Source organism: Pongo abelii, chromosome 1 (genome assembly GCF_028885655.2).
Source record: "Pongo abelii isolate AG06213 chromosome 1, NHGRI_mPonAbe1-v2.0_pri, whole genome shotgun sequence".
NCBI classification, from domain to species: domain Eukaryota; kingdom Metazoa; phylum Chordata; class Mammalia; order Primates; family Hominidae; genus Pongo; species Pongo abelii.
Genome location: NC_071985.2, coordinates 24,964,432 through 24,979,239, shown reverse-complemented (window position 1 = coordinate 24,979,239; position 14,808 = coordinate 24,964,432). Strand labels below are relative to the sequence as shown.

Genomic DNA, 14,808 nt, shown 5'->3' with positions numbered 1-14,808 from the left:
GGAGGCAAATGGTGGCAGGGAAAGGGGGAGGTGGGAGCAAGTGATCAGTTCTTTGGAAACCTCCAGAGACAAGAGGAGCTAATTAAAGGAGGTGGCCATCAATCAAAGTGTCAGGACAGCACTGGATATTTGCAAGTGCCCTCTGGTTGGAGTTATAAGCTCTTTATCTTTGCATGATGATGGATGGCATTTCCAGCTGCTATTGCCACAGAGCCTTTGTTCCTGTCTGGGGCTGGGCTCAGGAACACTCCCTGCCGACCTTGGGAAGTTTTTAACTAGATGCTGGGTTTCCTTTGAGGTTGCAGCCTGTCACGCAGCTTTGCAATTTGATTGTCAGCATCACTGGGAGTGCTGGATGGGTGGGATGAGGCGGTGTTATTAAAGGCAGAGTCACGTCATTCAGAGAGTTGCTCTGAATGGATGGGTAGTATGTTACACCTTCCCCAGACTCATTCAGGAAGCGCATGTGGGCACACACCGTTCAAACTTGGTATTTAGCGTAGCTCTGTGCCATAGCTGGGGGCCCCTGTGTCTCTTTCCCAAAAAAGTGTGTGCTTTTTGCAGCAAAATATGGAGAACGGCAACTTGAGGGTAAAATAACCAAAGGACATCCCTAACCTCTGTACAGAGTGGATGAACTACAGGCCATAAGAAAGCCACCGGTCAGCCCAAAAGGAGTTTTTGAGCCTTACATGAATAGGACAGAAATAAAATGTTATGCCAACATTGATAGAAGGGGAAAATACTTTGCAAGCTTTTAAAGTTTTTTCTGTATTTCAGTAATGATACCTTTCATTGAGAGAGAGCTTAATCAAGCAGCCAGTTATTTTTCTAGCTAACTACTTGTCTTTTAATATCTTCTAAGAGAGCCAGTGTGTTAGAATCCCATATCTTGTATGATACAGCAGGGAAATATGCTTGGATAAAACCTATATATGAAAATATTTGTGATCCAAGGAATAAAGAATGATTAGGAAAATAATGTAATATGAATTCACAAATTTATAAATTATTTTTCCAGATAATATCTTGGAGACCCATAACCTGCTCCAGCTAGTACTACTTTTTTTTCATACTTTAAGTTCTAGGGTACATGTACACAACATGCAGATTTATTACATATGTATACATGTGCCATGTTGGTGTGCTGCACCCATTAACTCGTCATTTACATTAGGTATATCTCCTAATGCCATCCCTCCCCCCCACCCCATGACAGGCCCCGGTGTGTGATGTTCCCCTTCCTGGGTCTAAGTGTTCTCATTGTTCAATTCCCACCTATGAGTGAGAACATGCGGTGTTTGGTTTTCTGTCCTTGCGATAGTTTGCTGAGAATGATGGTTTCCAGCTTCATCCACGTCCCTACAAAGGACATGAGCTCATCCTTTTTTATGGCTGCATAATTTCCATGGTGTATATGTGCCACATTTTCTTAATCCAGTCTATCATTTATGGGCATTTGGGTTGGTTCCAAGTCTTTGCTATTGTGAATAGTGCCGCAATAAACATACGTGTGCATGTGTCTTTATAGCAGCATGATTTATAATCCTTTGGGTATATACCCAGTAATGGGATGTCCAGCCAGTATTTCTATAGTCTCTGGTTTGTTTTTTAAGACTTGATGCCTAAGTGACATAGAATGGATCGAGACAAAATCAAAGTTTTGCCTTTCAGACTCCAAATTGCCCCTTTTTCTCCCATCCTGAATATACCATCCTGTATTCTCTGGCAGAACAATGTTCCATATCCATCACCTTTTATCCTTGCTTATTCTTTTATGATGCTTAACCACTGACTCCAGCCAGGCAGCAGGCAATGGCTAAGGTCCTGTGGCCCACAGACTTGCAGCCCAGAGCTAAGGGTATGAAAGTAAGCACACTATGCAAGAATTAGCGTTGCTTTTTGCAAATTTGCATATTGTTTGTATAAGCTTCTATAAACAATAAACTGAGGCATTTTACTCCAAGGAACACTGTACTCTACCTTTTCCTGCCTTTTGCCCCTTTCATTTGTACATGCTCGTTTTCCCCATGCCACTGCCTCTGCTGCAGCTTCTGGGAGGTCAAATGCAGTTGCTGCTCATGGTCATGGAAAATACCAGGGAGAAAAGGTAGACATCAGAGGACATGAGACAGTGACTTCAAGACTTTAGGTGTTGTGGCTGCGTGATCACACCTTCTGCAGCCTGACAGTTTTCTAGCTCCCACGGGGAGTGGCACTGGAGTGGCCAGCACCTCTTCACTAACTCAAGGCAGAAATAAGCCATGTACCTACAACTTTATTTATTTATTTGAGATAGGGTCTTCTCTGCCACCTAGGCTGGAGTGCAGGGGTGCAATCATAACTCACTGCAGCCTTGAACTCCTTGGGCTCAAGTGATTTTCCCACCTCAGCCTCCTGAGTAGCTGGAACTGCAGGCATGCACCACCACGCCTGGCTGACTTTTTTTTTTTTTTTTTTTTTTATTAAGTATTTATTGATCATTCTTGGGTGTTTCTCGGAGAGGGGGATATGGCAGGGTCATAGGATAATAGTGGAGAGAAGGTCAGCAGATAAACACATGAACAAAGGTCTCTGGTTTTCCTAGGCAGACGTCCCTGCGGCCTTCTGCAGTGTTTGTGTCCCTGGGTACTTGAGATTAGGGAGTGGTGATGACTCTTAAAGAGCATGCTGCCTTCAAGCATCTGTTTAACAAAGCACATCTTGCACCGCCCTTAATCCATTTAACCCTGAGTTGACACAGCACATGTTTCAGAGAGCACGGGGCTGGGGGAAAGGCCATAGATCAACAGCATCCCAAGGCAGAAGAATTTCTCCTAGTCAGAACAAAATGGAGTCTCCTATGCCCACCTCTTTCTACACAGACACAGCAACAATCTGATCTCTCCTTCCTTTCCCCACACTTCCCTCTCTTCTCTTCAACAAAACCGCCATCGTCCTCATGGCCCGCTCCCGATGGTCGCTGTCTCTTTGGAGCTGTTGGGTACACCTCCCAGACAGGGCGGCCGGGCAGAGGCGCTCCTCACTTCCCAGACGGGGCGGCCGGGCAGAGGCGCTCCTCACTTCCCAGACGGGGCGGCCGGGCAGAGGTGCTCCTCACTTCCCAGACGGGGCGGCCGGGCAGAGGCGCTCCTCACATCCCAGACGGGGCGGCCGGGCAGAGGCGCTCCTCACTTCCTCCAGACGGGGTGGCGGCCGGGCAGAGGCGCTCCTCACCTCCCAGACGGGGCGGCTGGGCAGAGGCACTCCTCACTTCCTCCCAGATGGGGTGGCGGCCGGGCAGAGGCACTCCTCACATCCCAGACGGGGCGGCCGGGCAGAGGCACTCCTCACTTCCTCCCAGACGGGGTGGCGGCCGGGTAGAGGCGCTCCTCACCTCCCAGACGGGGCGGCCGGGCAGAGGTGCTCCTCACTTCCCAGACGGGGCGACTGGGCAGAGGCACTCCTCACTTCCCAGACGGGGCGGCCGGGCAGAGGCGCTCCTCACTTCCCAGACGATGGGCAGCCGGGCAGAGACGCTCCTCACTTCCTATACGGGATGGCGGCCGGGCAGAGGTGCTCCTCACTTCTCAGACGGGGCGGCCGGGCAGAGGGGCTCCTCACATCCCAGACGATGGGCGGCCAGGCAGAGACGGCTCCTCACTTCCTAGACGGGGTGGCGGCGGGGCAGAGGCTGTAATCTTAGCACTTTAGGAGGCCAAGGCAGGCAGCTGGGAGGTGGAGGTTGTAGCGAGCCGAGAGCACGCCACTGCACTCCAGCCTGAACAACATTGAGCATTGAGTGAGCGAAACTCCGTCTGCAATCCCAGCACCTCGGGAGGCCGAGGTGGGCAGATCACTCCAGGCCGGGAGCTGGAGACCAGCCCGGTCAACACGGCGAAACCCCATCTCCACCAAAAACACAAAAACCAGTCAGGCGTGGCGGCGCATGCCTGCAATCCCAGGCACTGGGCAGGCCGAGGCAGGAGAATCACAGGAGCCCGAGGCAGGGAGGTTGCAGTGAGCCGAGATCACGGCAGTACAGTCAAGCTTCGGCAACAGAGGGAGACCGAAAAAAGAAGGAGAGGGAGACCGAAGAAAGGGGGGAGAGGGGGAGGGGGAGAGGGACCTGGCAGACTTTTTTATTTTTTGTAGAGATGGGTTCTTGCTTTGTTGTCCAGGCTGGTCTCAAACTCCTGGCTTCAAGTGATCCTCCCACCTTGGCCTCTCAAAATGCTGGAATTACAAGGATGAGCCACCATGCCCAGCCCAGCTTGCTTTCTTTCTTTGTGGAATCTCCCTCCTCCTCCAGTCCTCTTGCCCTAAGCACATCCACTTTTAACAATTAGTTGTTAGTTCTTCTGTGTACCCTGGATACCTGAGATTGTTTTCAGTGATGTCATCATTGTTGCAGGACCACCAGCTTCATACCAGGACCACCAGCTTTGCACCCTTGCACAGTAACAGACCAATACACTGAGACGGTGGGAGTTGCAGCAGAGAAAGAGCTTAATAATTGTATGGCAGCCAAACGAGGCATGAGGGAATCTCAAATCCACCTCCTTGAGAAGTTTTGGGCTGGGATTTTAGAGGGAATTTTGGTGGGCAGTGGGCTGAAGAACTGGGGGTTGCTGATTGGTTAGGACATGGGAGATGAAATCATAACGACATAGAAACTTCATTCATGTACTAAGTCAGTTCCTTGGAGGGAGTCCGCAGACTGGCTGGTGTCAGTGGGCCTGATGGAATCAGGATCTAGAAAATATCTCAAATGGGAAACTTGAGGTTTTTTAATGTTAAAGATGTTACCTATAGATGTTAGGACCTTGTGACAGAGGCAATGGGACTAAGCAGTAAGTGGCTATGAGGAGATGGGCTATAGGGCAAGCTGGCTAATGCTTAGTTATGCTTCTGTTTAAAGCTTATGCTTTTGTTAAAAGTCAAGCAATTTTGTTTTCTTAACTTTATGAGGATGATTTCAACATAATGTCTTTCTGAATGTAATTTCAAATTATAGGTGCTTCTGTCTGTCTGGCCCTTGAGGTCTGGCTGTAGCTCACATGTTATTTAGCTTAAGTTGGTAACACTATTCTCCCAAAGGCATTTAGGTCCTGGGCATGCAGGTCTGTCTTCTCTCACTAGAATGCCAGTTCTGGATGGTCAGCAATTTTGTTTCATTCACCAACACGGGCTGTGACATAGGATGTAGAGGAACGCATAGACCACTGAAGGTGCTCAGTGAGTATTTACTAAGTAAGTGAATGAATGAGTGCCAACTTTCTGGCACTTCCGTCATCTAAATCCTTCTTCTTGGGAACACTGGCTTAGTCAATAATCTTTCCATTTCTTCATTTCAGTACTGTCCGTGACATACTACAAAATTTACATATTTTACTACTTTTACTCCTTGTATAAGATTTATAGGCCAGGCGCGGTGGCTCACACCTGTAATCCCAGCACTTTGGGAGGCTGAGGTGGGCAGATCACCTGAGGTCAGTGACCAGCCTGGCCAACATGGTGAAACCCCCACAAATTAGCCGGGCGTGGTGGTGGGCGCCTGTAATCCTGCTACTCGGGAGGCTAAGGCAGGAGAATCACTTGAACCCTGGAGGTGGAGGTTGCAGTGAGCCGAAATCGCGCCATTGCACTCCAGCCTGGGCAACAAGAGCAAAACTCTGTCTCAAAAAAAAAAAAAAAAGATTTGTATTTAAAAATTGAATTTAACTCAATATTGTATTCATTATTGACACAGAAGATCTCTGACCTACAGTTTCTTCTGTCCGATTTTCTTCCATAATGCTTATACCCTCTGCCCCCTTGTAGTCTGTATTTCAACCATCCTAATATCTGCTCTCAGCCACTTCCGGGACTTTTATATTTGGAAGGTTTTGGTGAAGTGTGCAAACGTCTACTGCTTCCAAATCCTGCCTCTGCCCTTATTATCCATGTAACCCACGGTGTGTGCCTCAGTGTGACTGTAAACTGGGGTAAAAATAATAGGACCGTGCTCATAGAAGTGTGTGAGAATTAAATGAGGTAATATGGTACATCTGGCTCATAAGTGTGCAATGCATATTAAATGTTATTATTATCATCCTGACCCTTAGATTCTACCTAAAACCCTTTATAACATCGCTAAGCACACACTTGGCCAGCCGAGATAATCCTCGGCTGGTTGCACCCCCTCTTACCATCCCCTCCCATTTTCTTAGGTAAGTGCTGTTTGGTGTTTGAGAAGCATCACAAGGTGGGCCAGCCTGGGCCTCCTCCCTCTTGTCTCTCTCATTTTGAATGGGCTTCTGAGTTCCGATTCCCAAGCTGTGAGCACATGTTGGGGATGGCGGGGAGGGTTAATGGGTCTAGTTAGCAGCACCACCTTCTGGGAACTGCACCTTCCAAGAATTTCTTGGAACTAGCCTCCTAAACACCCTAGAATGTGATGCATCTCAGCAGCTGATTGTTGTTAAACCACCTCCTCAGCTTTCTTGGGAGAAAGGAAGGGATTTTCAAAGTGGATCCGTTTTTAGCTCTGTAATTATCAGAAAATGTGTTCTTTGGGTAATTGTCTGAACTGCAGGATTCTTGTGTTGACTTGTGCTCATGATTCATTTTTTTGTGGCAAAAGCCACTTGCCTCTTGAGCAGCTCTCCCCACCAGAGCACATCATAAGCTCTGTGGGGCCTCTATAGAGTGCAGGTTTGGGAGCAGGAAGCATCCTGGAAGGCAGAGGTTGGTGTGACTGCCGCTTTTGGGCATATAAAGGGTTCTTGTGAGGAGGAGGCTGACTCCTGTTGCATCTGCAAGTTTAGCGAGTGGTTCAAGGAAATTAACTTAAATGTGAGCCCAAATGATTGGTATGAGAATAAGGAGAAACGTGCTTCATCAGTGGTAGTCATCAAACTTTGGGACTGGTTGTGAAATGTTCACATCCCTTAGACCAAGTTAGTTATTTTCATTTTTATTTTTTATTTTTTGAGACAGAGTCTCACTTTGTTGTCCAGGCTAAAGTGCAGTGGCAAGATCTCGGCTCACTGCAACCTCTGCCTCCCAGGTTCAAGTGATTCTCCTGCCTCAGCCTCCTGAGTACCTGGGACTACAGGCATGCACCACCATGCCTGGCTAATTTTTGTATTTTTAGTAGAGATGAGGTTATGCCATGTTGGCCAGGCTGGTCTCGAACTCCTGACCTCAGGTGATCCAGTCTCCTCAGCCTCCCAAAGTGCTGGGATTACAAGCGTGATTACAGGCACCCGGCCCCTTAGATCACATTAGACAAGTTCATGTCTGAGATGATTTTGAGTTAGACTGAGGCTGCCCAGTGTTGGGGACATTTAGTTGCATAGTTTGGGATGTCCCTTCTGGTTTGACAATTCTGTGATTCCCCAATTCATGTCCCAATTTCCCCAAGGATTTGTCCAGTCCCACTGCAGGTTTTCCCTGACATTTGTGAATATAAAAATCTGTAGTGGGTGGATTATTTTCATTCTTCATTGGGCATTCTCATCACCACATGGAGGAGAAGGGTGTGTGGGTAGGGTTTGAGGGTGAGTGGGCTGTTGAGTTCATTGGAGAGCCTGGTGGGAAGGGGCAGGTACTCCAGGTTTAGTACCAGAAATGCAGTGGCGATATGACCACAGGTGTTCCCACTAATGGGCACCTGTGTCTGTTCCTTGTTAAAGCTTCCCAGAGCCACAGCTCTGTCTTATGGAGGAGTTGTGATGTGAAGTGAGGCTGCCAGTAGCAGCCTGAACCCACTGCAGAAATTCCATGATGTGGTTCTGAAAGCAGGGGTTGGAGGAGATGGGGAGTGGATATGACACTTTCACAGTGAAAAGTCAGTCTTGTTAAATGAGGAGATTGCATTATTATTAATGCTTCCTTACCCTCCCCTCTCTCCAGGACTGTCTACATAATTGGCAGGGCCTGGTGAAAAATGGCAATGTGAGGCTCCATGTCAGAAGCTGATGCCAAACATTCAACCAAAGATGGGGCCCTTCCCAGCTCAGGGCCTTGTGCAGCTGCACAGGTCACAGGCCCCTGAAGCAACTCAGCCTGGTCTCCGTGACCTTTGCACTATGATTTTGCAGTTCCTCCTCCTATAAGCAGAGTATGTTTCCTCTCCCCACTGATACTTGGCTCTTCCAGGTGACAGGACTTGTCCACTGCAAAGTGGGCAGGCGTGGGAGTGTGTGTCAAGGCTGTGAGAGTCATTGGATATTCCTGTTCTCCCTTCTGAAATTCTGTCATTGGCAAGACCAATGCACTGGTTCAAGGAGGATGAGAGGCATGGGGAACCTACCTGAGCCCACCTGTATCTCAAGGCCAAGCCTGCTAGAGCCAGTGACTGCCAACCATCCTTTAGAAGTGTGAGCAAGTATAAATGGTTATTGTTTTAAGGCACTGTATTTTGGAATGGTTTGTTACATAACATTCTTATGGCAACATTCCTGACATGCGTAGATGTAAAAAGCTGTAGTGGATGGATGATTTTCATTCTCTCATTGGGCAGAGTATCTTAGCTCCTGGTATCTCATTGATACTGTAAGCATGTGGCACTTCTAAAAGGGGAAAACTTTTTTCTTAAAGTGATTTTATTCTTTGCCAGAGGTCAGCCATTCAAATTTATAAATAGATGGTTTGTAAAAATTTACAAATAGATGGTTTCAAGCTTTGTCCAAATTTCTTTGACCTAAGTGGGGGCTACTAAGTACATTTATAAACCAGAACTTAGAGAAAGATCCATGTTGCTTTGGTGCACAGTATTTGTCATATGCTAACAACTGGAAAGGGCAGGGCACAGTGGCTCGTGCCTGTAATCCCTGCACTTTGGGAGGCAGGAGGATTGCTTGAGCCCAGGAGGTTGAGATCAGTGTGGGTAACATAGTGAGACCCCCATCTCTACAAAAAATTAATAAATTAAAATAAAATTAGCCAGGCATGGTGGTGCACATCTGTAGTCCCAGCTACTCAGGAGGGAGGGTGAGGTGGGAGGATCACTTGAGTCCAGGAGGTTCAGGCTGCAGTGAGCCAAGGTCATGCCACTGCACTCCATCCTGGGACAGTGTAAGACCCAGTCTCTAAAAACAACTGGGAGGAATGGAGAAGATGGTGCCTTTTTTCTCTAATTATTGGCACTCCTCGCCACAAGGGATTGACTTGATTTCAGTTCTTTTTAGCTGTTAATATGGTTCTTCCTACAGGGCTCTGGAGGGAATGGCATATTTTAATTGAGGGACATGATACAGTGAAAAGGGATACGTAAACTCAAAGGCAGTTGTGTGGAGTGCCTTAGAGAGACCATCCTTGACGCAGAAGTTTTCTAGATCAGAATTCTCTGTTTCTTGGGAGGGTTTCTAAAGCATGGAAATAGTGATGCTGACTACTGTATGCCTTTAAAAGTATTAACTCCTTTAATCTCAAAACAACCCTATGAAGTAGTCATTATTAAAAGCCACACTTAACAGAAAAGGAAATTGAGGCTTAGAGAGGTTAAGTATATATCCGAGAGTCTCCTATTTCTTAAGTGGTAGAGCTGGGATTTGAAGGCAAGTCCATGTGACCAGAGTCCACATTTCTGATCACCACATTATAAGGGAGATTGTTGCTTCTTTTCAAAACATGCTCTTTAAGGACCACCGCTACAGTAACATGGCTCAGCTGTTTTAAAGAGAAGCTACGGATACCGAAACCACATAGGGCCTCAGGGAGCCTGTAAGATGTTTGGCTCACTGTTGATGGGTCCGAGTGGATTCTTTTAAGGCTCTTTTTCTAATTTCATTTAACTTCTTGGTAGGGTAGTTCACTCCTGGAGGGAATATTTGAAGAGAAGTAAAAATATCCTGGAACAAAAGTTGTAACTAGTTCAGAAACCATGTCTCATGTATAATTTATTTTCAGACGCTTTCCGTGGCAAACTCCTTGTTAGTCAGAGGGAAAGAGGGAACATTTTCCTTGATGCGTAAACTGTGGTGCTGTCATGGGGTTGCTGAACCAGAAGTTGGAGGGGACTTGTCCTCACCTCACTCCTTCCCTAGGGCCGCAGCAGGTGAACTGAAGGACTTTACAAACAAATCCCTAACACATGGGCACTGGCTTTTCACTGGGGATCTGGGTAGCTGGTTGGCCCTATCCTTGTTAGTTCTCTATTGCCCTGGTAATAAGGTATCAAACCAGCTTACAGCAACCACCATTTATTTCTCATGAGTCCATGGGTCATGTGGTCAGTTCTGTTGACCTTGGTTGCGCTTGGGCAGGGGAGATGTTCTTCTGGTCTTGGCTGGAGCTCATTCTTGTATCTGGTGGGCAGAAGGTCATTAGCTCATCTCAGTCAGCCTCAGACAGACATATCTCGTCCTCCAGTGACCACGTGAGGCTTATTCTCCTGGTGTCATAGAGAAGCAAGAGAAGACGTGGAAATGCGCAAGCACCTTTTCAAGCTTTGGTCAGCATGGGGGGACTACAAAGTTAGGGGAAAAGGGTGTGGATATTCTTCTGTCAGACCTTGCTGCCTTGATTGTGAAAATTCCTGTGCTAGGATCGTATCAGGAAGTAGCAAATGTTAGAGTCTGCTGGTCTCCAGTATTCGTCATTAGTGGAACTGGTGGTTTCTAATTTTTTTGCATATCAAGATCACCTCTGGAGATGTTTCTACATATATCTGCTTAAGAATCACTTCCAGAAGATCTGCTCCAGCAGTTCTCGCGAGGGTCTAGTCATCTGTATTTTGAAAATGCCCCATGGGGGGCCACGGTAGAGAAACACTCTGGGAAATATTTGGTGACTTGAGTGTTTGGTAGATGTTCTGGTGATTCCTAAGCAGTGCCAGGATGGCTCCCCAGGGTCTGGAGAACTGGATCTGTGGAGGAGGAGAGGAGAGGGACAAGAGCTTCCACCCAGAAGGTTGACAGCAGACAGATGTTGCCAGCTGCCAGCTCCTTTGCAGACAGCCCAGGATGAGCTGAGCCCTGGACTTGAGGAGCATTTCCACAACTTGCTATGTCCTGGCTGTGTGTGGAGAGAACACCTTCCTCACCTGAGACACAACAGAAGGTTGGTTTTGAGATGAATGTGGGGCCGTCACAACCAGTTTCAAAAAGTAAAGAAGTCTAGCAGGCCTCATGGCAGCAGGAGGAGAAACCCTAAAACTGTCAGGGACTTTAGGATGTGTCATTGAGAGGGTCCCTAAACCTGGCTGTGCCTCACGTTGAATCTGGATTGATGATTAAACATACGACTCTGAAAGGTACATTCCTATCCACCCAGGATAGTTAATTTTATCTGTCACCTTGGCTAGGTCACGGTGCCCAGATATGTGATCAAACATTGTTCTGGTTGTTTCCGTGAGGGTGTATTTTTTGGATAAGATTAACATTTAAATCGGACTTTCATTATACGAAAAAGACACATGCACACACATGTTTATAGCAGTATAATTTGTAATTGCAGAATTACGGAACCAACCTAAATGCCCATCAGCCAACGAGTGGAAAGAAAATGTGGCATGTGTACACCATGGAATACTACTTACCCATGAAATGGAATGAAATAATGAAGTAAAGCCCTTTGCGGCAACTTGGATGGAACTGGAGGCCATTATTCTAAGTGAAGAAACTCAGGAATGGAAATCCAAATATCATATATTCTCACTTATAAGTGGGAGCTAAGCTATGAGGATGCAAACGCATAAAAATGATATGCCTTTGGGGATTTGGGGGGAAGGGCGGGAGGGGGTGAGGGATAAACGACTACATACACATTGGGTACAGTGTGCACTGCTCAGGTGAGGGGTGCACCAAAATCTCAGAAATCACCACTAAAGAACTTATCCATGTAACCAAACACCACCTGCTCCCCAAAAACTATTGAAATAAAATTTAAAAAATAAATTGGACTTTGAGTAAAGCACATTATCTTCCCTTCTGTGGGTGGGCCTCACTCAATCAGTTTGAAGGCCTTACTGGAGCAGAAAGACTGAGCTCTCCTGAGCAAGAGTGGATTTGGCTAGCAGTCGGCTTTCAGACTTCAACCACAACTTGACTCTTCCGTGGGTCTCCGGCCTGCCAGCCCACTCTGCAGATTTTGAACTTACCAAATCTCTACAGTTGCATGAGCCTGTTCCTTAAAATCTCTCTCTAACACACACACACACACACACACACCCCAGTTGGTTCTGTTTTCCTGGAGCACCCTAACTAATGCACTCCCCTCAATTCTGGTAAGTTCAGGTTCAGCAGGTTTACAGAGAGGCCTGGAATTGCTGTGAACTGAACCTTCACAGCAACCCTGTGAGTTGGGTGAAATTATCTGCTCACCAGATGGTCAGTACCTTGTTCAAGGTCACCCAGCTTATAGGTCTGGTCCCAGAGTCCACGTTCACAGTCCTCAATCCTTGCTGCTTCCAATTCCTCACATTCATAGGAGTCAGTTATTTTCCATAACTTTATAGAGCTTCTTACCACTACCCTAGGGGCCAATCTCTGCAGGGCCAGCGAAAAGAATGATGATCGCTCAGGCTCCCCTGTAGTCTGGACCAGATGAAAGTAGGCTGGTCCCCTTACTGCATTCATTGGCAGAGGCAGAGCATATTGTCACAGCCTGACCTTCTCAGCAATAAAGATTTATGGACTCTTGGGAGTTTTGCTATGATAAGTCACCAAATCATTGATTGTTCTGACAGAAACAATTTGGGTTTTCATAATATCCTTCTCCTCTCATTAATGTAACAAGGAACTCTGGGATTGTAGGATGTGTGAGAGGCAGGAAAGCGTATTGGGATATGGGTTTGGGGCTGTGAGTAACAGAGATCCACTATAACCGTGACTGAAACATGATGGGGCTCACTCTGCCTTGGGAGGCCTGTCCAGGCTGGAATGGGGTGGGTGGGACTCACAAAGCTGTCTAGAGACCCAGGCTCCCCCTATCTTTGGAGCTCTGTCATTTTTAGGGAATTTCCTTGTCCGTGTGGACCATGAGGACGTCACATCATGACCTCCTTTCAAGTAGCAGGATGGAGGAGGCAAGAGGAAAAGGGCCATTTCCTTGAAGGAAGTGACCCAGAAGTCACACACACCACTTCTCCTTAACTCTTTGGCCAGATCTTAGGCAAATGGCAGAATGTAGTCTTGATTCTATGGGGCTGTGTGCTCAGCTCAACATCAGGGACTTTATTCCAGAGAAATGGGAGTGAGGACATAGGAGGACAGCTGCAGATCTCTGTCTCATGGGGGAAGTCGGTCAGCAGCGCAGCCTGTAGGGCACACAGCCACTGATGTGCACTTTGGAAAACTAAGGCAGGAATGTGAGGTGGGAGAGGAGCAAGACGAGGTGTCACAGGTTGAATGATATTAAATGGGACCTGGAGGAGGCTGGGCATGGTATGGGTTGTGGGGAGCTGAGAAGTGCTGGCTGTTGGCTTTGCTGGAACAACCCAATAGGTACCAATCTGAATTTATTCATTCATTCAACTGGAATTCATTTAGCACCTACCATGTACATAGTTGGTTGTTATGTGCTGAAGGGGATTTGTGTGTGTGTGTGTGTGTATGTGGTGTGTCAGTTGTGAAGACATGCTCAGTACAGCTAAAAGAAATCTTGCTTTTTCTCTGCATTCCTGCCTGAGAGTCCCTCAAAGCCCTGATCACCTAACACCTTATATGATAGTTGCCTGTACACGTATCTTACACAGTTGTATTCTTGAAGACAAGGATCCTGTCCTTCTGGTTTCTGCAACTGCTACATTGCTTAGCATGGTGTCAGATTCATGTTAGCTAGCTGCAAGGATTAGTCAACATGAGACTGGCAACCACAAATACCATGGGCTATGATTTTTGTAATGCGTGAGCAGGAATTCCCACTGTTGAGCATGGGATAAAGGCATGTGGAGAAGACCAGAGAAAGGCCATGACAAGTGTGACGTGCTTGTCACATCAGAGCACCCTCAGTGCCCAGTGGGTGAGCATTGCAGTGGACATAGTTAGAGCGCTAGTTTTCAACCTTGGCTGTATGCTGAAATTGCTTGCGGAGGTTAAAAAATCCTGTTGCCTTTGTCCCACCCGCCGGAATTTCTGAAGTGCAGCTTGGCACTTGTTTTTTTAACAGCTCTCCAGATGATTCTAACGTGTAGCCAAGCTGAGGTTCACTGAGTAGGAGAATAGTGCAGGTGGGGAGGCATTTTCACTTTCTCCGTTCTCCAGGGTATGATTTAGAGAGCCATAATTTTCAAAATGGTAGCAGAGTAAAAGCAATAATTTGCCAACAGGTGCCCAAGTGGACTGAAGGAGTTACTTCCCAAATTCCAGGGAGATGGTCAGCCCGGCAGGATGACTCATTACGAGTCATCCACGAGCCACGTGCTTTTCATAGTGGGAACTCTGCTTCCAGATGCTTCATTTTCCAGAATGTGATGAGAAGTAAAGATTCTGTTTTTCAGCCCCCAGAATGCTCACCCTTCCAGGCACTCATTCTTGCCCTTTTCCAAATCGCTGAAGAAGCAAGAAACATTTCTGCGTCCTGTTTCTGGGCCACAAAATGGGCCAATCTTACAAATCCTAATAACCTCTTATTCTCGGTAGCATTATCTAGTCTCTGCCTCTCACTCTTTCCAACTCCTACTGCCTCTCTCTAAAGGTAAAACCATGCCAGCCTGTACCTAGGTGGGGACAATAAGAGAGAATTCCTCTGAGCTCCCGGCTTGTGCTGAATTAATTCGCATGCTCCAGACATATCTTCTCCCCGCGGAAAAGCTGCGTTGCCGAGTTATCATGCTGGCTCCATTTGTAACTTCTATGGGACTTGTTATTCCTTAAGCGATTTGGGACATTGGTCCTCCTC

The 14,808-nt window shown here is 47.0% G+C and overlaps 1 protein-coding gene across 3 annotated transcripts in view; it reads left to right on the top strand.

Moving 5' to 3' along the window:
- Nucleotides 1–14,808, top strand: part of CNIH3 (cornichon family AMPA receptor auxiliary protein 3) — a 126,544-nt gene that overhangs the window by 68,735 nt on the left and 43,001 nt on the right. The window contains exon 4 of one of the 3 annotated variants that reach the window (XM_063716567.1): nucleotides 10,799–11,415. The exons of the other annotated variants lie outside the window; for them this stretch is intronic. Coding sequence (XP_063572637.1) covers nucleotides 10,799–11,044 — 246 coding nt within the window. The 3' untranslated portion in view covers nucleotides 11,045–11,415. Of the gene's footprint in view, nucleotides 1–10,798; nucleotides 11,416–14,808 lie in introns of those variants that run through there. 3 annotated transcript variants of the gene reach the window in all.